Source organism: Spermophilus citellus, assembly GCF_964194105.1.
Source record: "Spermophilus citellus genome assembly, chromosome: 4".
NCBI classification, from domain to species: Eukaryota; Metazoa; Chordata; class Mammalia; order Rodentia; family Sciuridae; genus Spermophilus; species Spermophilus citellus.
Window position 1 is genome coordinate 204,121,601 of NC_138185.1, and position 22,035 is coordinate 204,143,635.

At 36.5% G+C, this 22,035-nt stretch overlaps 1 protein-coding gene across 18 annotated transcripts in view; it reads left to right on the forward strand.

Moving 5' to 3' along the window:
• The window catches only part of NRXN3 (neurexin 3), a gene marked incomplete at its 5' end in the record, with an annotated part of 1,519,183 nt that overhangs the window by 1,351,325 nt on the left and 145,823 nt on the right, over positions 1 to 22,035 (forward strand). For 8 of the 18 annotated variants that reach the window (XM_081291921.1, XM_081291922.1, XM_081291925.1 and 5 more), the window contains one exon: positions 19,403 to 19,492. The exons of the other annotated variants lie outside the window; for them this stretch is intronic. In XM_081291921.1, the coding sequence (XP_081148047.1) occupies positions 19,403 to 19,492 (90 nt within the window). The remainder of the gene's footprint in view (positions 1 to 19,402; positions 19,493 to 22,035) is intronic. 18 annotated transcript variants of the gene reach the window in all.

Sequence of the window (22,035 nt, forward strand, 5' to 3'; positions counted from 1 at the left end):
ACTGTAACAAGACAGTCCACAATTTTCACACTGAAAGAACTAATGAGCTAGTGTTTTGTTGTTGTTTTTAATTTTTGACTTATTGAGGTACAATGGATAAGTCAAAAACCTCTTTACCTATTTAATGTATACAAACTGATGAGTGCAAGAATATGCATACACCCATGTTACCATCACCACATTTAATATAATAAACACATCTGTCATTCATGGTTTCACTTAGCGCAGTTTCCCCAGACAGATGAGTAAACTGAGGGTCAGAGAAGTTGAGCACATTTGCTGCTGTCACCACTCCAGCAAGTGTCAGATCTGGTATTCCACAAAAGTTTGTTTGTCCCCAAACCTCAATTCTTCCTTACTCGACCCTTCCAACTGACTTGGTCTAGGAGCACTCCAGTTTGCAGTATATCTACAGCTCAGATTCATTTGGTGACAGATGTAAATTCACATGCAAATTTACTATTGTTTCCCACATCCCAGGGCATGCCCGACACTCTGCAATCCCCTTATTAAACTTTTACTAGAAATGTACTTCTGCCCAATGCACAATTGCCAGCCTCAATGTTTAATTAAACTAGATTTGTTTTCATTTTAATCACATTATAGAGATGTGTTTTTCCTTAGAGTTCAATGTTGAAGTCTTCATTACAAATGCCTACAAGTGGCAGAGAGAAGGATGAAGAGAGGGCTGAAAGTCTATTCTTGAACAAAGGATTTTAGGGGAGTGATATTAACAGTAGATAATGCTGATATAGTACTTATTTTTGAATACTCACAGCATGTGGACTGAAATTTTATTCCCATTTTAGAGATATAGAAAATAAGTCTCAGAAATATTAAGTAACATACTCCCATGTCACACAGCTAGTGATAGGAATGACCTGGATGTGAATAGAGGCAAAGAGACCTTGAGACTTATATAAGAGATCTGGAAATAGTAAATTTTGTAAATTTTTGAAAACCTATATTTAATTATAAATATTGTATTTATACATTATATTTATGACTACTTTATACATATTTATATATATATAAATATATATAAATATAATATATATATAAATATATAAGCCTGTTCATATTTATATATATATATATATATATATATATATATATATATATATATATATCTCATTACAGGCTTTGCAAGGTCTTTGCTGAAATGATCTGGCCCTGCCACTGTAGAGCAAAAGCAATCACGAACAATATATAAATGAATTTGAATACATGCAACCAGATTCTCATAACACTTGGTTTGCAAAAACAGGAGGTTGTGATGCACTTAGTAATAGATAAGGGACCTCGGATTGACATCATGGATATTTTGAAGCCTATACCTCTGTCTTTACTAATCCATGAGCTTTGTCTTGTGGCTTGTTGTGTCTCTGGTTAGAATGACAGGAACAAGATAATCTGTAAGTGAGCCAAGCATAGTGGTACATGCCTGTAATCCCAGAAAACTCTGCAGACCAAGGCTGGAGGATCACAAGGCCAGTCTCAGCAATTGCCTAAGGCCTTAAACAACCTAGCAAGATCCTGTCTCAGATAAAATGAAATGAATGAATGATTGAATAAATAAATAAATAGGGCTGGGGATGTTTCTCAGTGGTAAAGTGCCCCTGGGTTCAATCCCTAGTATGGGAGGAGGAGGGGGAGGAGGAGGGGAGGGGGAGGAGGAGAGGGAGGAGGGAGGGAAAGAGAGAGAATATACCTGTAAGTGGATGAGTTAAGTCCCCAGAAACACTGAGAATAGTATTACGATGTAGAGTGACACAGAATCACTAGTGAGGTTAATTCAGAGTAGAGAAATGGAAGAATACATAAGCAACAAAGCAATACATTCACCTTTTCTTAAAAATAGCAAACAGATAAGAAACCCAGCCAAATACCACCTTGCTATCTCAGTTCCAAAGGCAGACCCCTTTCTATCTTCTTGTATGTTATGCAGTATTTTGCTTAGTGCAAAGTTTGAAGATGATGAACAGAAAACACTACTTCTCCAGTTCTGTTAATTCTACTTAGCAACTGTAAGCTGTGATATACTTTCCTCCCTTTGTCCCCAGAGGAGTTGCATCCTTTTCTTTTGAATTCTTAGGTTTTTATGAGCTACTGACTTAGCTGCCCTAGCCTATCATCTATAGCCCTCTGCAGAAAGGTGTCAGTTGACACCTAGCATTTATCTTTCCTCCTACCCCCTCCCTGATGGGTCCATCTTCTAAGTCCCAGAGGAAACGGCCTTCATTTTCTCAGCACTGGTCGCATCTCTCCTCCTGAGGAAAGCTTCCTGTTTGACCTGCTGCTCCATTTCTGGCCACTGATCTGCTGTGATGAGGGGGGACTTTCCTTAGATATGGCTCGACCTACTTCTTGTCACAGACTTTTACAGTTTTCAGATTCTGATCCCCTATTATTAAAGGAACAGGAGCTCAGAGAATTGTTATAGATGTGTATATGTACACACAACTCATGCACATGTTTAAAATAAACTTCTAAAACTCTTTTTGATCTACATCTTCCTATCCCTGGTAACCACCATTTTAGTTTGTTTCTAGATATTTGACATTTATTTAGACTCCACGTACAAGGGAAATCGTGCAGTATTTTATTTCTGTACAAAATTATAATTATGAAACATGACTAAGTCTAGAGACCTGATATACAATAGGAGCACAATAGTTAATTGTAAATTATTATATATTTGTAAGTTGCCAATAGATTAGACTTTAGGTAAAAAAGAAAGGTCACTATATGAGATAATGAATATTATTTTGCTTGACTGTAATAATTTTGTTTCACTTTTTATATATTTAATCAAGATAAGTATATTGAAACATTATGTTATATATCTTAAATATGATGCAATAAATGTTTAAAGAATAAATATTCAAATCAAGGCACACTGGGTTTTAGTTATAGGATATACATGTCTTCACATTTTTCCCATATTAATATTAACAGCAATAAATTATCAATAAAAAATAAAGTTCTCAGTACCAAAATTTAAAAAAAAATACCAACTCCTTATAATGCAAACAGAGTGGTGACACTTTTGCTTTAATCCTTTATTTTAAAAGGAATAAAATATAGTCGACACTTAGTAAGTGTTAAAAACTGCACAAAAGTACTGAGATTATAGGATACTTGTGACTTCATTGCCTGCCTGTTCATGATAATACATGCCAAGATAAAGTGCATCCTTAAGGGCAGCGACCGTAAATAAGCTAATTTTTCCAGCAATAGGAAAATGTCAAATGTTTTGCTATTGGTAACTTTTTAAGATTTTACTGGAAAAAATATGTTTTGTCAAAACAATTAAATCTTACTTTATTAAAATATGTTTACATTGGTGAAATGATTTTCTGTTGGTATAAACTTGAGAATTTCCCAATGCACCTATATAAAATGATAAAAGGGAAGAAGATTTATTCATCCATGAAAGTTAGAAAAAATATATAAATCTGTCATAAACAAAAATGTAAAATAAAAGTAAATCTAAAATCATCTCAGACAGCCAATGCTTAGAAATACTTATTACTTCCATTTTTTAACATGTATAAAACTGTTGTGAGTTGCTATTTCAAACAAAATAGGAATTCATATAAGTGAAGTACAAACTGAAATAGAACTAAAATGCTTTTAGACTTTCAAAATGAATGGCTGATTTTTTTTTTTTTTTACTACATTTTCTTTGTGGAGAGGGTGGTACCAGATCTCTAGAATAGATAAAAATGAAGACAATCCCTAGAAAAGAAAATGTGGTTCTCAGGTAGTAATTGAGCTTTCCTGACAAAAGTAAACCAAGTGAAATATAAGAGTCTTGCCTCATTTTGTGACTTTCTCCCACCAAGACCCAGAAGAATTTTGCACTCCCAAGTAAGATTCGTAAGGGGAATTTTGAAATACTCTGAATAGATCTGTTCTGGACTGATCAGAACTGAGCAAGGTGTGATGCCAGTACATTAATTGGGAATCCAAACCAACCCTGCTTCCAAATCTTTATGGACAACTCTCTAGTCTTATTTTTACTCTCAAAGATTCATCTGAATCATTGTTTCAGCTCACTTTTCTAGTGGTCTGTTTGGAAAGAGAGTGGTTATAGAAGTTTCTGATTAACATATAATTGAATTTTGCAGCATTCCAGCTCATTCTATGGATGGGCAATTATATAACTGTATCTTTCTGTCAGTTACAGTTGCTCAACTTTTATGGTCAGATACTACAACCAATATAAGTGTATTTTGAGCTCTCCTGCTTTGAGTTTTTTGCTTCTTGCTGCTCCCCATCCCTCCTGTTCCAACACCCCTACTCCCACTGGTCCCTGCAGCTACTTATAACAAGCAAATTGTTAACTAAAGGGACCAAGAATTTGGGCAATAATTGTGTACTTTGAAACCTCACTGCCATTGGGAAGCACAGAAGCAACTGAACACCCAGTTGACACCGCCAGCCTTGAGTGACTTGATTTGCCCACTCAAGTTCATGCTCTATCTATTGATGTACCACCAGCCTCTAGAGTAAGAAGCAGTCCTAGTATCTGCTTTCCTTTGTTTATATAAACTGGTCAGTTTGGTCACTAAAAGTATTTATGAAGAAGCATCCATCTCTAGACCTCCCTGTGCTAGAAATGGAATAATAGGGTTTGAGCCTTTATTTATTCAGAGGAGGTTTAAGTCCAACAAGTTAAGAAAGGAGGAAATCTAAATATCTCTTCACTGCTTATTGTATCTTTCTGAGTCATACCCCAAAGTAAATCTTCAAATCACATCCTTGGGTTTTGGTTAGGTGGGAAATTTCCAGACTTATTCAGCCATCCACACTCTTGTGAAGATTTCAATGGGATTTAAATAAAACACCCCCTCTAATATCAGAAATTGAAGCATAAAACCAAGAAAATTGCAAACTTGCCTCTCACCTGGCTCATCTTCTCCTAATTACACCCTAAACCCACTAAGAGTGTAAGTGCTTTTTGACAAGACGGCAATGGTACATCAATAGATACAGCATGAACTTGAGTGGGCAAATCAAGTCACTCAAAAGCCTTCTTTTAATGTCTTGGATCATTACCACAAAGATAAAAGCAGGTTTCTGAAAGAGTGAAATTCAAAGGAACCTCGTAATTAGAATGGTGAAGATACTGAGTCATCTGGTCCACTCCCCTGGTTGGTTCAGAAATATTGTACAATATAGATTAGTCTAATTGTATTAGTCTAATTTGAAATGTTATAGATGATAAAATTCATCTTTCTTCCACCAAGAGAATAGATATTTCTGATTTCTCTTTTTTTTGGCTTTAAAAATAAGTTGTGTTCAATGCCATTTTATTGGGGATGTCAGTTGATTCTAAATTCTAAATCATGGATACTTATTTCTTACAATTATCTAGGAGGTACTTCTTATTACAAGGTGAAAGGTTCATGGAGAACATACAAAAGTGTGCTTTGTTTTGAGATATTTATAAAATTTCTCTTTCTATACAGTGTACATGCACATATCAGTGGGTAAATACAAAACCATTGCATTTGCTTTTGCACATGACAAATGTTCAAAAAGCTTAAATTTAAAATAGCCTATAAACGGGTTGTAGTGGCACATTCTTGCAATCCCAGTGACTTAGTAGGAGGCTGAGGTGGGAGAATCAAGTTTGAGACCAGCCTTGGTCATTTACTGAGAGCCTTTTCTCAAAATAAAATGGGCTGAGGATATATTTCAATTATAAAGTACTGGGTTCAATCCTCAATACCAAAATAGATAAATAAATAACCTACAATCTTTAGACCTATTTCTCACATTAATATGATTTCGCATATATATTTAACATAGTGACTAAAAGAAGTGAAAGGCTTAACATTTTATTTTTGTGTTTCAAACATGTAGGTTTTCAGAGGCTATAAGAACCTTAGCAGTCCTCTGTACCTTCAAAGATATGTAATTGAATGGTTTGTTGGATTCAAAACTCCTGCATCCCACGGTGGCAATAGTTCTCAACTTCATAAATACTCTTTTTCTTTTTTTTCCAAGGGAGAAAAGGTCCTTTTTATTATACACCTATTATTTGGAAAGATTGTTAGATCAATGGAATTGCTACTTTAACTATGTCAGTTAAAGAATTAGGTCCTTAACAGATTTACAGAAATAATAATGCATTGTTACTATTTTATTGTGTCATGAATTATTTGTTTTGTGTTGATAGATGGTTTCAGGATAATTTTTTATTTTTTTTTCATTTGTATTCATAGCACTTAATATATGTTAATATCTGGTGTCCCTGTGTGTTGTGGATTATGGAAGTAGGATGCTAAAAGATTTTTAAAGACTCTGCTCCTAAAATGGTTATAATTTCATAGGAAACAAACAAATAAACATGCCCAGGAGAAGTGATATTCAATGCAGAATAGTGGACTATGAATATCAGATAAATATCTTAAATTTGTGGATAATTTTATATTCATAATTGGCTACTTTCTTAAAAGTTGTTTTCAAGAGATCCTAATATTTAAAAAGCTCTTCTGAATATCACTTTTACAACATGAACTAATACTTGAGTCATGACATAAACCATGATATACTTGTCACATACATGACAAGTATGTGTCTGAGTTGCCAATCAGAACATTTAGCAGTGTTAATTGTCCTTACATTTTAACCCCTTAATTCCTGGATCTTGATAATTTTTCTCTAAGGTCCAGCACTCATTCACATAGTAAAATAATACCAGTCTAATACTAGCTATTAATACTGGAGAAATGACTTTTAAGTTAGTTTATAAGGGTTTCTTTTTGCTAATTCCTAAACTTTAAAAAAGGTTGAAGAGGCAGTGCCTACTATATAAGTATATATACTATATAAGTATAGTGTAGTGTATCTTTATATCCTAAGTATAGGTAAGGCTGTCCATGACAAGCTATTTTTCATACCCTGGCAAAACAGAAATTGGTTTGGTTTGGTTTGGGAAGTTAAGTTTAAGGGTGGGTGTGAAGATCATGTTCTCTCAGAAAAAGAGAGGGCAACTCCTTAAGACTACTCAGGGAGACTTTGTAGAGTGAGAAACCCGTTCTTGGTTGGGTGGGGGTTCCCAATACCACAAGAAGTTCACAATTTGGTCTGTTTTTACTAATCTTCTGTCCATCCTCATTCAAATTGTGTTGGGAGGAGGCCAGGTAAGAGATTCCTTGTGCCCTTGTTGGCTCTTCTTTTTATTACCCTTGAAGTCACCCTCTGCTACTCTTTATCCCCTTTCCTCTCCTAAGTCTAAAACTGGAATCAGAGATGTATCAGTCTTTCTCTATTTCTTTGCAGTTTCCCAGTTCCTTCAGCTATACCATTTTCTTCTCACAGGAAGAACATTATTGTATCTCTTCCCTTGGGTTTGACAATTTTCTCCTTAGAAAGAGAAACAGGGTTAAGGATAAATTGTAGGTACCCAAGTCTCCCTCTCTCTATCCAAGGATCCTTAGAGCTCTTGCCACACAAACTCCTTTGACTCCAGAGACAGCACCAACTCTCACCTCCTGCCAGGACTTGATGGCCACCCCCATATGAAAGGGGGCACCCTTATTGCCCAGTTTCTCCATCCTTCCTAAATTTACTAGATATAATTTATTGTTTGCTTCATATAAAAACACACACGCTTTAAAATGTTCTTTTTTATGGGCACATATTTCTGTGGTTCACATAGGTGTTTTTTTCTGTCCTGAGCTGGCTTGGGTAGAGCTACCTAATATGAATAGCTTCATTCACCTTCAGGGGCTCTGCTGAGATAGCAGAGTTGGCTGAGCAAGTTCAAATGGCTGAGTTTTTCTTCTTGTGGAAGAGGAGCCTAGATCAGCCTTCTTTATATGGCAGTCTCAGGCTGTGGCAGCAGGGGACCATTAACACCAATACCTACCCGTACAAAAATGCCGTTCAGCTCTCTGCCCACATCACGTTTTGCTAATATGCCCTGTGCCAAAGGAAGTTTGGCAGCCACCCAGGATCAAGAGGTGGAAAAAGAAGACTCAACCTCTGGTGGGAGAAATGACAGAGACCCACTGCCAAGGGGTGTGCATATCCAGATGGGATTGTAGCTACTTTTCAGCTTACCGCTGCAGGAGGAAGGAAAGGCTCTGGTTGGGATAACTCTATTTCCCTCTTCAAATTTCTACTCTCATCCTGAAATTCAGGACTCAAACTGAAGTTGGAAATTAGTGACTTCCACTGAGGAACTGCCTTTTCTTTTGTTTTTGAGCATGGTAGTTTGAAACTACTCTTGGCTCCTCCTGCCATAACACAAGCCTTTTTTTTTTTTTCATTTTCCTTTTTCCTATTTTTCTCTATGTATCTGATCATTTCACCCAAATTGAATTAAATGCTTTGTAAAAATTAAATATCTATACATATTATCATTGTTTATATTCTCTTTTGATTCTCTTCTTTTTTTTCTTTTTTTATTATTAGTTGTTCAAAACATCTCTTCTTTATTAACAATAAATCATATTATTTATTAAATTTATTAAGTGAGTATCGGATATGCTCTCCTTTTCTTCTTCCATTCTTTTTTTTTCTTTCAAACACAGATATGTTTTTAAAACAGTCCTATACTAATCCATACTTCCTCCAGATATTTCTCGGAGCTCAACACATTGTTGTTTATCATTATCCTTTGTTTGTAGTCAGATTTAAGGCCATGCTACAATTCTCACAAACAAATCAATTTGAATTAATTTGCCAAGTAGAGTTAATGAGGCATTGTATGAATTCGAGATTTAACTACTGCTTTCCCTGAGGTCATTTCCTCACTGGGAAAATTTTGATTCTTATATCTCATTGCAATAGTATGTATCTGATCTTTGCATCTCTCACTAAATGATGTGTGTCTACCAACTGGCTTATTTTTTTTTTTTTGAAAAGTCTTGGAAACACCATGCAATCAAACAAGTAGGCCTACAGGCAATTCTTCAATTAATACCTTGTGGGCAGAGAATAGTCGTGAAGGTCTGTACTCTGATGCTTGCTTATAGGAGTACTATTACTAATGAAGTCCTAAGCTGAAGTTTGAGAAACATCAAATTAGGGTAATTATATTTCTTAGATGAACTTTGTGGTCTCCTCAACCTTCTAAAATTGTGGACTTCTCTCAAATTTAAAACTATAAGTTCCAATGAATTCTATTCCCATAAACTACCTTGTGATTCATTAGAAGACAAGAAAACATTTACTAAAGAGGAAACTCGGTGGTTTTGTGAGCTCTCCATTCTCTCCATGCACATCCTTATCCTTCAGGTTATGAGAACTTATGGAATAAAAATAAGTAAAATTTCCACATTCCCCCTCAACAAAAAAAGGTGAGGAAATGGTACACAAATTTTTTAAAGAAGCTCAAATTTTTAGGTCTTAGATGGATAACCTTCTAAGATGCTTATGGAGCTTTAACTCCAAGCTCTTGTTAATATTCACTGAGAAATAATCAGTATACAAAACCAATTTGGCAAGTATCCTAAATTTTACATAGTATAAAAGGAGAGTTCTCTTATACTTGGGATTTATATTAGAAAAATTCTCAAATGTTTCCTTTGAGAGAAAAAATTGGTGCACATTTAACTATATTCAACAAAGAATCTGGTGATGTCTGAGAACTCACATGGATTCATCAAAACATGTGTTAACAAACTAGTGTAAATTCCCCTTGTGTGAAGAGTTCTATAAATAATCATGTATGCATACTTCATTTCCCCTCAAAGAGTACGATATAAGGAGAGAATGAAGAATCCTAAAGGTGATATGCCCCTGGTTCATCCAGTAAAGTCCACTAGTTACTCTTTCTATTCTTACATAACAAATTACTCCACCACATTTAGTGGTTGGCATAAATCATAAAAGTCCCACTTATAACTTCACAGCTTCTGTCGGTCAGGATGTGATAGCAGCTTAGTTCACTGGTCCTGGCTCCAGACGTCTGATGAGTTGTAGTCAGGATATCAGCTGGGGCTATTGTCAGCTCAGGGTTTATCTAGACCTGGGAAATCTGATAGCAATGATGGATCGCTCTTGCGGATGGTGACAGGAAGACTCTGCTCCTCTCTGGATTTTATTTTTGACCTCTTCTTTTTGGGCCATTGTCTTCTCTGGCTCAGATTCTTGTCTTGTGTACATCTCCATATACCTTCTTTATGGTGTGCTCCTACTTTCCTTAGCATGAGTGGTCCCAGAGAGGCAAAGAAAACATCTCAAGTGCCTTTTGTGACTTATCTGTAAGTCCACATTATGTCACTACTACCATATCCTGTCACTGAGAATCATGTGACTAAGTCCAGCCTACTGTCAAGGTTGGAGGATCAACTCACTCATTCCTCACAAAGAACAGAGAATTCATAGACATTCTAATCTGCACCATAATCTTCATCTTCTGCAAAATGTTTGATTAAAAATATATGATTAGATAATGTGCTGATGACATAAAGCTAAGAGAGGTAACTCTTTCCAGAAACAAAAAACCTGGAGGTAAACATTTTCTTAGAAGATGAGGCTGTTATAAAACAATAAATAAATAAGTAATACTAGGATCTTATTGAAATCCTGCTTTGAAGTTCAAAAAGCATATTGCACGACTGCCCAATCTTTGGAGGAAGCCATTCAGCTGGAAACTCTCTTGGGTTTTTGTTGGTAATGAGCCAAGAATGTAGCTGTGCTGTGATGCAGTCATGTGTACAACTGTTGCATACCAGTATATTAGCCAGGCCACAGGTGGGTGGTGCTTGGAAGTGTGATTCTTACTTTTAGATCCTTTGATAATGATGTACAGAAGGCTCTCAACTTATGATAGTCTAACTTACATTTATTTTTTATGCTTTACAATGGTGTGAAAGTGATAAACATTCAATAGAAAACTTACTTTAAATTTTTCCTGGGCTAGCAATATATAGTATGATAATCTCTCTTGATGAGGAGCAAAGGCAGCATGTGGTAGTTTCCAGTCAGATGCATGATCACAAAAGGAAACACCAAACACTCTCCAGTATAATATGCTGCTGAGCTACGATGTTCAGTAGGTTAGGTGTATTAAATGCATTTTTTACTTGTATTTTCAGTTTACAGAAGGCTTATTAGGATGCAAACCCATGTAAAAAAGGAACTTCTGTATTTGTTGGTAGACATGAGATTCAATGTTGGTCTATGCTATAGTTTAGATTTTTGAATGTCCCCCAAAATGCTTATGTATTAAAGATTTGGGCCCCACAAAGTCACTATTGGTAGGTAGTAAGACCTTTAGGAGTTATGGCCTTATAACAGGTTATTAGATCACGGAGGGCATTTCTTGAAGTAGATTGTGGGACTTCAGAACCTTCCCTTCTCCTTCCTCTTTCCTTTTGCTTTTTTGCCTATTGAGGTGAGTGGTTTTGCTTCATCATGTACTTCTGCCATGATTTTCTGCCTAGTCAGAGGCCAAAAAAATGCCTCCACCCTAGCCTTGAACTGGAACCTTTAAAATCATGAGCCCAAATAAACCTTTTCTCTTTTTAAGTTAATTATCTCAGATGTTTTATTATAGAGGCAGAAAGCTAACACAGTTAAAAGACCTGTACTTTATAAGCACCAGAGATTCCATAAGATATAAACAGAAGTATTACTATGGCAAAAGTTAATCGTAACACCACAGATATAAATGGTGGTGTGATTTTCTTATTCATAAGGAAGAAAATATTCACGGGCTGCCCTATAAAATGCCCTTATAAGCCTCCTAACTGCCTTCAGAGTTGTTTGGATGCACTGACTTTTAAAAATCAAATATTCTAGCATTCTGTCTTAAAAACACTAAGTTCAGTGTTCTCTGCTTAAACAGTGAAAACCAAATATGAGAAGAATGAAAGGAGATGGAGAATGGGAGGGAGAAGGTGGGTTGACAGAAATGAAAGAAACCAACAAGACGAAAGTCAAACAGGGAGATCACACAGAGCGTGGACATGCCAGAATGCCGGGATCATGGGAAAGAGTGAGTCCCAAAATAACACTGTGGCTTTTGCAACAAGGAGGAATGGGTGATAAGAGGAAAGGCCCCTGGGGGACTCTTGAAGAGATCATATGTCAAATGGCTGAAAAGAGAGCATTAAAGCTTTAGTTTGAAAAGGAAATTTGGAAATATTTGACACTGGAAAATTGGGCAAGGAAGTAGTTTCTGTTGAATTTGCTTTCTTTTTAGTTTAACTCTTCTGAGTCAGGTACTTTTTCTAACAAAACAATAATCGCATATTGAGAATTTGCCTGTCATGGGCTTTCCCACATGCTTCACATAAAAGTCCTCAGTTTATTCTCTCACAACCCCATGTTGCAGTTATTACAAAACCTATTTTACATATGAAGATACCATAGCTTACAGACACAGCCAAAACACAGATAAACTCAGCGTGTTTGCCAGAAAGTAACCAGACAAAATCCAAACATCAAAATTGCCATGTCACCAGGAATGCTGGTGCATGCCTATAATTCCAGTGACTTGGGAGGCTGAGGCAGGAGGCTCATGAGTTCAAAGCCAGCTTCAACTAAGCCACTCAGAGAGACCCTGTCTCTAATAAAACATAAAAAAAAGAGGCCTGGGGATGTGGCTCAGTGGTTGAGTGCCCCTGGGTTCAATCCTTTGTACCAAAAAAGAAAAAAAAAATCAGCTTGTCTATCAGTGCATATTTGAGATTAATTATAGAAGGAAAAAAAGTGACAATGTTTAAGGAGGCAAAGTAATTACAGTCCCTTTTGTTGTTGTTGTTGTTAATACAGAGCTTGTCATTTTTGAGGGTGGCTCTTAAGTGATGAATGCTAGGTAGACCTATCCTATAGAAGAAAGTTTCATTGAAAAAGTGCTTGAAAATATTCTCTCATTGGGGCTGGGGATGTGGCTCAAGTGGTAGCGCGCTCGCCTGGCATGCGTGCGGCCCGGGTTCGATCCTCAGCACCACATACAAACAAAGATGTTGTGTCCGCTGAGAACTAAAAAATAAATATTAAAAATTCTCTCTCTCTCTCTCTCTCTCCTCTCTCACTCTCTCTTTAAAAAAAAAAAAAAAGAAAATATTCTCTCATACTATGGGAGTAAATAAAGATGTTGCAATTGCCTGGTTCTGGTTTTATGAATCTGTCTGGGATTCAAAGTATTCTCCATGGATGAGAAAAGTGAGGGGAAACTAGGAAAAATGAGCTCAAGTAGGAACTTAACGTTGGCCTCAAAATCCAGAGAAATAATAGATTGGTGAAATATGCCCTAATTATTGAATCAAGGAAAATATTCCTTAGCATCATACACTTCAACAGAAAAAGCTCTTTTGTTTAAGATATTAAAGAGTTTTTTGTGTTAACATGTGTGTGCACGAAATGTCCCTTGAATAGCTGAATGTATAACCCCAGCGTTCTGTCAGTAACATGGTCCCTGTTCTCATCTCCTAGATTGAAAGATACTAGCACATGAGGATTGAGTGTTTGTAGGCACATCAGTGAGAGAACACAGACAGAGGCCCAAGTTCAAGGGAGATATAGACTAGAGAAGTTCTGGAGGACTCTTCAGGCTGGATTCCACTCCTTTCCCACCCTCCCACCACATAGTCTAGTTCCCTATTTACTAGGAGAAAGAACTTTCATCTGGAAGCCCTAGATTTTTGTTAGGAAAAGATGTTGAGAATTAAAATTTCCACCCTCTTCTGATTCTTATAGTCTACATTCTTACCTGAATTATTGCATTTAATTTATTTAAAACCTTGCAATATAAATATTATTCTTTCTCTCTCCTCTCTCTCTCTCTCTCTCTCTCTCTCTCTCTCTCTCTCTCTCTCTTTAAAAAGATGAAGGCTTCCCTAGAGTAATTGCCCAAGTTCACAGAACTGGTAAATGTATGAGATAGGATTTAATCCAGTGAGTCTGACTCCATGATCAGGGCACTTTTCACACATGTTGCTTAAAGAGCTCAACTCCTGTGGCCCAGGCATGGTGGATCCATGCTATGACGTTGATATAGGAAGGAAATGGCATGTCCCTGTTTACTTCCATTTTGGAACATATACAGAAATCTTGTGGAAGTAGACCTCATCAAGTTAAGTCAGGGTCGGCCTGGGTGATCCACACTGCTTTCTGAGGATCCGCATCTTGTCACTTAGGAAAAGTGGTTCTCTTTGTTCAGGGAATCACTTAAGTGAGTCTAGAAAATCTCCCTTACTTAATCATGCCCTTGTGTTCTGGGTCTATTAATTTACTTCCCCCAGCTGATCAGTTTTCTCTTCTTAGAGATTAATTTCTTTACCATGGCATGCTGAAGGATCAAGGCTCCCTACATATAAATGGTTCTTTTTTTCTTCTGCCCCAAAGGTGTGTTGTGAGGATTAATGAGATGGTGCTTATAATTGCATTTTGAGCCCCTTGGATGAAAGGCACTTTGTAAATACCAGATATTAGTTCTTCACTGGGGTCCATCCATCACTTACAAGGGGCCAAACAATCTTGATGCCCTTTGGGTAGCACACCTCCCTGTCTTCCTCCAAGAGGGATACTCTGAGCCAGTGTAAGGAATGTGGCCAGAGCCAAGCTCACAGAGTTTCCCCAGTTCCTCCTCTTTACTGTCATGCATTTGCTTTTAAACTCACAAAGTGTTCCTTGGGGACAAAGGCATGGCAAGAACCCGTGAACTGCCCTACTCCTCCAGCCTACTCACATCGATTTCCTTTTGCCTCTGGCTCTAGTACACAGCATTTGGTCTCTGATTGTTCATTAAACTCACACTCTCATTTTTAAATGTCCAGAAAGCAATAGGGAAAACTTTTCCTTCTTTTATTCCAGGGCTCAAAACAAAATGAAAGAAAAAATACCTCTGGCATTAATTTTGTACAGGTAATTGTCATTACAATATTCCTATTAGCATGTTCACATGCTTGACAATATTTCAGATGGTATTAAAAGTCCACCTGCAAAAAAACCATTTTTCTGTCAGGCTGGTGCAAATTGCCAGAACCTTTAAGCCACCCTTCCTCAACTTAGCAGCAGTATATCATCATTACCTGTGGCTGAACCAAGAAATCACATTTGTCAATGCCTGAATTGCTCTTTTATTTTCAATGGTCTTAGAAGCCCACTTGTTTTGGAAATGGAGTTAGCTGAGTATAAGTTAGGGGACGCAAAAATACAAAAAAGCAATGGCTGGAGATTTGGGGGATATTTAAGATGCTTTATTTTCTATAGCTAGTTGATCTTTGCTAGACTATCTTGTGAGGCCAAATGAGATACAGTCATCTTGAACAAAGACCTGGTAAGGTTCTGTGATCATGGAAGCCTATCAGGAACCAATATGCTTCCTTTTGATCATTAGGAGAGTTTAATCATATTAATATTAACAGTTGAAATAAATTGGATTTTTTTATATTTCAGCTTTGCATATACTCTCTTATTAGTCTACACTAAGTCCTATAGTAAATTGAGGAATGGGGAAACCAAGGCTAAATGACTTGCTCAAGGTCACAGAACTAGTAAATGGCAAAGTTAGAACTCAACACCAGATTTGTCTCCGGATCCCATGGTCTTAACTGTTATGCTATTTTGATTATATCTTGGAGAAAATTTGTATGACTTCTGATAAAGTGATGTATGCTTAGACAAATAAAGTATAAGAATAATGCTGTGCTGTTTTCAGTTCTTCACTTGAAACAATTTTTACTCCTTTGGGACTGTTAACAAATTTAACATCCTCAGATATACTGACGTCTATTGGAGAACATATTCAAGGTTCGATTTGCTTTTTTTGCCTTTCTTCCTCCATTTCCTTTTTCTTTTACCTTAAATGGATTCACCCAAATGTAGAAAATGTGAGGTAGTTCTGCAGAAAGGTGCTAGGTGTATGAACCAGTTGGGCTTTAGGAATTGCAATTCAGAATGTTCTGCAATTTGCAATTATGTAACTCCACAGTGCATAGAGTACATGTCTCCAGGTGGTGAAATACTTGATAGCAAAGCTGATCATCCCAATGATAATGACCGTAGGAAGCCAACTATCTGAAAAATCTCAATTCTTTACCTCAAATGGAAGAGAATAAACAGAAACACAATACAACACACACACACACACACACACACACACACACACACGTATTTTAAGTTGAATATACTGTGACTAAGATGTTTTCCAAGATCCAGTCCCATGTAAGTGAATGTCAGATTTATACAAGTAATTTAAGAACTATTTGAATATCTGTACAATTGAAGTATCTCTCAGTGTGTTTAAGAACTTCAGTCATTATATATTTGTTGAATTAGTAACACATTTATACCTCTTTTTAATGCCATTATGACATAACTTCCCATAAAGCTATTCTTTCATGAATACAGTTTTATTTTCTGTTAAAGAATTGATTTCACTCTTTATTTAAAATTTCATACTGGTTGCTATATGAAATGTACCAATGAATGTCATTAAGGATTTAACAAGAACGTATATGAATTTGATGAGGTTTGTTCCGCTTTTGGAGTAGTCCTCTGTATGAATTCTCATATGCTGAAGGTTGTTTGCTATTCAATTAATCTAGGGAATGGGGCTCGGGGCAAATGAACTCATTCTCATGCACATGTTTCTAAAACAGTTCTTACTAGTGTTTGAGATAAATTAGAATAAAAACCAACAAGAACATGAAAAGAGACTAAGAACAATGTTAATGGGGCAATTTAACCCAATTTGGTTTTCCAAATGACCTTCCATCTTTCACAACTATTATCCTTAGTACCAGATGCTATCAATCTGGTGTTGAAAACTTAAAATATTTTTCTAAATGTCTTTAAAGCTAAGGTGGAGAAGAATGACTCTCTTATTTTTGGAAGGGTCAAAGGTTGAATTGTGGCTATGCTGTTCTCACACCATATCACTTATTGATCAACCTAATTAACCCTTTTTCTAGCCTGTACCATGTCCCAAAATGATTTCCAATGGTACTTTATGTCTCAAGAGAGACAAGGTGGCAGGTATAGGTATATTTCAGAGGGCCAAGAGCCCTATGCTTTTGAAGGGAACAAATTAACATAATTAATTAATTTGGCTCAAATATAACCCTGGCAATTTGGATTTTGGTTGCTTCTAGTTCTGCCTTGCATGTTACTAAGAATTTGTAGCTTTATTTTTATTATTAACCTCACAAGACATTTCCACTGTGAGTAAATATAGTAATGAAGGTCATGGCTGTATTTAATGTTATAACCAAAAATGATAGAGACAGAAAACCCCAATGTAACAGAATTTATTCAAGGAGAATCTGGCACAATCCAGTTGTCATTTGACTATAGTATTCCATTTGAGTATAGTATTCCATTGTGCTTAAAACTTTAGAAGGTGAATGACACCCCTCACCCTATCTATTAACTGTGGGATAGAAGTCAGAGTGAGTGATATAGGTTCTTTTCAGGAAAGTGCATGGTTCTTTTCTGTAGAAACATCAAAGAATTTACCTAAATTTATTTCAAATTAATAGAATTCTAGGTTTGCAGATCTACCAGGGAGAAGCATTATAATGGTCAGTAATCAGTAGCTACATTAACAGGTAAAACTAATTTTTCTCTCTCACTATGTGCCTACTGAAACACCAACAGGTTAAGTTGCCTTGCCTGTCACTCACCTCCCCCTTCCTTTTTTTTCCCCTTTGGTAAGAAATGAAATTATCCACTGCAAGTCAAAATTATTAATTATTAATTGTTCTTTCTCTTCAGTTTTCCTTTGATATGCTAATATGTTATGTTTTATGCCACCCAGAGAGGACTCCATAGTGTAGGCTGGAAGCACATCCAAAGTTGCCTCTTCTTTAGCCTTTCTTGCGTTTTTTTTTTTTTTTTAATTTGAGGATAGTAATGATAATGAATGATCATCTTAAAATAATTTGTTCACTGAAGAAATGAATGGGGAGCCAATATCCCCCAGTATCGCTACCCTTTTCCATCCCATCCCCCCATACATGCAAGCAGAATAAAGGTCCTAGTGAGTCACACATGGATTCTTCTCAAATGATGATAATTCCTATATAGAGATGGCCCTACAATTGAAATGTCATGCATGCTCTGCTCACTTGGTCTGATGCTATATTAAAACTTAATATTCTTTCTGGCTTTCAGACTTCTTTGTAAATTGTTTCCAGGCCACCTGTTTTGAGATTTTTATTTCATTTTTTAATATTGGTAATTTGCAATGGAGTTCCCTAAGTTCCAATATAGGGCTATGAATCAAAAGTGGTGAATTACAATTCCCTAGTTTCTGCAAGATCAATGTGAGGTTGGCTGACAAGACAGAACAGTTCCCAAAGCATGGCTTCATTATTTTGCTATTTGAAGCATATTCATTAAGGGTGAATCTCCACAACACCACTCTCCAAGTCTCTCCTAATTAGAGAAACCATCCAGGAGTAGCAATAACAGTTACCAAAGGAAGAGGGGGAGATGCTAGCCATTAAAAGCATTATGTTTTAGCCTTGAAACTAATTAGATATTTCATGTTTGGAAGAAGTGTTCCTAACAGGCTTTATGAATGGATGTTTATTCAGGAAGAGATTCTCATAGAAAAAAAGAGAAAGGGTGGGAGGGAGAGAGGAAGAGAGAGAAAGAAAGGGAAAGAGAGGGAGGAAGGACTAGGTAAACTTACAAGTCAGCATCTCTCATAGTAATGAGATATAGGTGCTAAAAGTCTGCATTAGCTATATCATTATACTTATAACTGTCTTTATTTCCAGATATTTATTTGGAGTTCCTCTTTTTAAAAAAAAATATGTAATGACCTGGGACAAAGAGAGATCTAAAGAGTCACCTTTACTCCCCTACCTATTTAACACAGATGAGGAGGTGCCTGGGTATCCTTTATGGAATTAGCCATCTCCCTCACACATAAGGGCTGATTTTGTCATCTTTGGCTTCCCTCTGCCAAAGGGTACAGCTGCTGCAGATGCTTGAGAAGGGGAGATGGGGGAAGAACTCAGCCCAGGCTTCTGAGGGGGATGAGGTAGAGTTATGGTGGAACATGTGTGACTGAGGGGATGAGTGTCCCCTGTCACATGTGACATTGATCTGGCAGGTGAATTACTCACAAATCAAAGAGATCCCCTTGCCTAAATTGGCCTGGTTACAGTGTGGTTGGAATAAGACGGAAAGAGTGGAGGTAAACCTATTTCTGTAAGTGGCCATACCTTGCACTGGTCCCAAACCCACTCCACGTGACCAAACCATGGTGGAGCACAGCATAGCTGAAACTAACCTGACCCCAAACCTATCATCCGAGGACAGAGTGACTTCAACTCCACCTCTACTAAAGATAAATTGAGATAAATTGATATCTATTTCTAAAAACTTCATAAAACAAACCAAAAACCTAGGATGTTTTTTTAATGACTTATTGACTTTTCAGATTGTTCTTTAAGCTGTTTTTTAAACTTTAAAGGCAACACTGATAATGAACGCTTCCAAATGGTAAAACAGAAAATCCCCTTCAAATATAACCGACCCGTAGAAGAGTGGCTGCAGGAAAAAGGTAACCGTCGTTAAAACTTTCATTTTAAAATCATTTGATTCTAAACCCTCATTTTTAAAGCCTGCAAATAAATGTTCCTTAAATGATAATCGCCTGCTGCATAAATGACTGTTTTAATTTTCATTATAATTTGTGTCAGCTTCCACCTGCCATATGTTGATAAATCATGCTATAATACATTGCCATTAAAATACAGTTAAAGGGACTAACATCTAGCCTGCTATCAGCATGACAGCCACAAACAAGAAATTTCAGGAACCTCTAAAAAAAAATGTATTATGGCAATTTAACCACTGCATGACATTATTTGTTAATTTGTTTTAAATTACCTCTTACACCGAAGCTTTCTAAAGAAATTTCAAAAGTACTTTTTAAACTCATATCTCGAGGCTGTTTTGATTTTCCTAGTTGTAGCATGGTTAACCAAAAAACCATAGATCCACTCTTAGTAGCTTAAACTGCTTAAAACAAATGCTATAAGGGAAGCATTGTGTTTTAACGTTTGTTTTTAAACAAAGAAAAGAATGAATTTTGCTTTTGCATTCAAACCTGCAGAGGCAAAAAAAAATTTTTTGTTCTGTTTTATTTTTTTTTTATAAGAGATTCATTGCATCCTAGTTGCTGACAGAAACCAAAACAAAACGAGGTTGCTTTACACTTTTGTTGTGTGATACCTCTGTGTGTTGAATGTTTTATGCAACAAAAGTGTAAGTGGTCAAGACAACGAGTTGGAAAGGAAAAGACTGCACAAGGCAAAATAGCAGTTTCTAATTTGCTGAAGGAAACAACCACTCAATAAAAGAGGGCAGCGGATATAACTCACATTAGAATTTTCTGTGTGGCTTCTCTTGCTTAGGAGATGAACCAGTGTTTTTCAATGAAGAATATCATCTATCTCTGAGGAGCTATGTACTTTATTTTTTCTTGAGCGCTCCTGTCTCAAGACCTCAACCAAGCCCTTACAATTTGCAGAGATTTGATGGACTTGCATATGAAGAGCAACTAGGGATATTATGTGGTATACAACTTAAGCAACAAGAACTACTGCAGCTTTAAGATGGGTGAACACATTCAGACCTTTAAAAAGGATAATCCTCACCAGGTCTTAACTGTTTGCCCTGTTTTGAAAAAAAAAAAATGTGGTCTAATTAAAAATAAATTAAGAATAACTCTAAAAAGCATATAATAATTTTGTTTAGTAATCACCAGCTCATAAAGTCCCTTTAACATTAAAGACAATGACTGCCTCACTTTTCCAAAGGAAGGGAGAACTGGATGCATGTCTGAGTCTCATGTGCCTGAGAGAACTTTTTTGTTTCTTTCAATTTTATGTTAATAATATTTTATTTTACTCCATTGCCTTTTGAAGTCTAAGTTTAATAGCATGCCAGGCATTTTCATTTGTATAAATCATTATAAATTATTAGTAGGCTTTGAGTTTTTCTTATGATAACATCATTATCAGTTGGCTTTCACTTAGAAGGATGCTTCAGATACCCAAATTGAGGGTTGGGATGGGGGAGGCATGGTTGAGGTGGGAAGGAGGGAGGCATCCTACTTTCTTAATCAAATATACATATGGGTTAATGTATGCAAATAATATTAAACAGGCTCATTTGCAAACTGAGGTTCCCGTCTATCAGTTATTTTCACTGGTATTCCTTATTTTTTCTAATTTGGGTAAGTAACATCTATTTATTCTATTACTTTACCTCTTCCTCTGCCTAGCTAACTTCCCTTGCAAAAAGGATACAAGGTCTTCCCTGAAAGACCTTGTAGAGACAATGACAATGAATAAGAAAGGTAAAGATGGAAGGATGATTAGACAGACACCTCAGGAAGTACTCGGAATGTCTCTGGAATTATTTCTATCACTGGGGAAGAGATTTGGGTCATAGCATTCCCAAGTCTGTTTCCGGCTCTGTCTACTATTGACTGAATGTCTGACCTTAGACGATCCACTTAACCTCTTTATGTCTCAGATTTCCCATCTGAGGAGAGGAGAAATAATACTGCCAATTCCCCAAGGGTGTTCTGAGGTTTAATTAATTAGTCTTTGTGCAACACTGACTGGAGACGTTCAAAGGTTTAATTTAAGCATATGTGGACTTGTGGAAATGAGGTAACAATTAATGACTTCCAAGAAGATGAGCACCTGAAACGAAACAAAAAGTAATTCCTGTTTTGATATCACAGTCATAATTTCACAGTATTCAGTCTAGAATGTGTGTGTGTGAACACATGTATGTACTTGTGTGTGTGTATGCATGTTTGCTTATAAATGGTCATCTAATAAAAATTGATCAGAGGAAGTGAAAACAGTGTGTATAAAGAGATCTGCCATTGCTTTTGAGAAATCCAGGACAAATGATGAAAGGTAATCTTTCTTGTCGGTCCTTCCCATCCTTCATGGGTTGGCATATTAATGACATTTCCCACTTATCCACGAGCTCCTGCTTAGCAGGGAGAGAGAAGTCAATCAGAGGAAGGGTCAGCAAGAAACTAAGTATGTTCCACTCTTCCTTTAGGGATTGCCAGCTTTG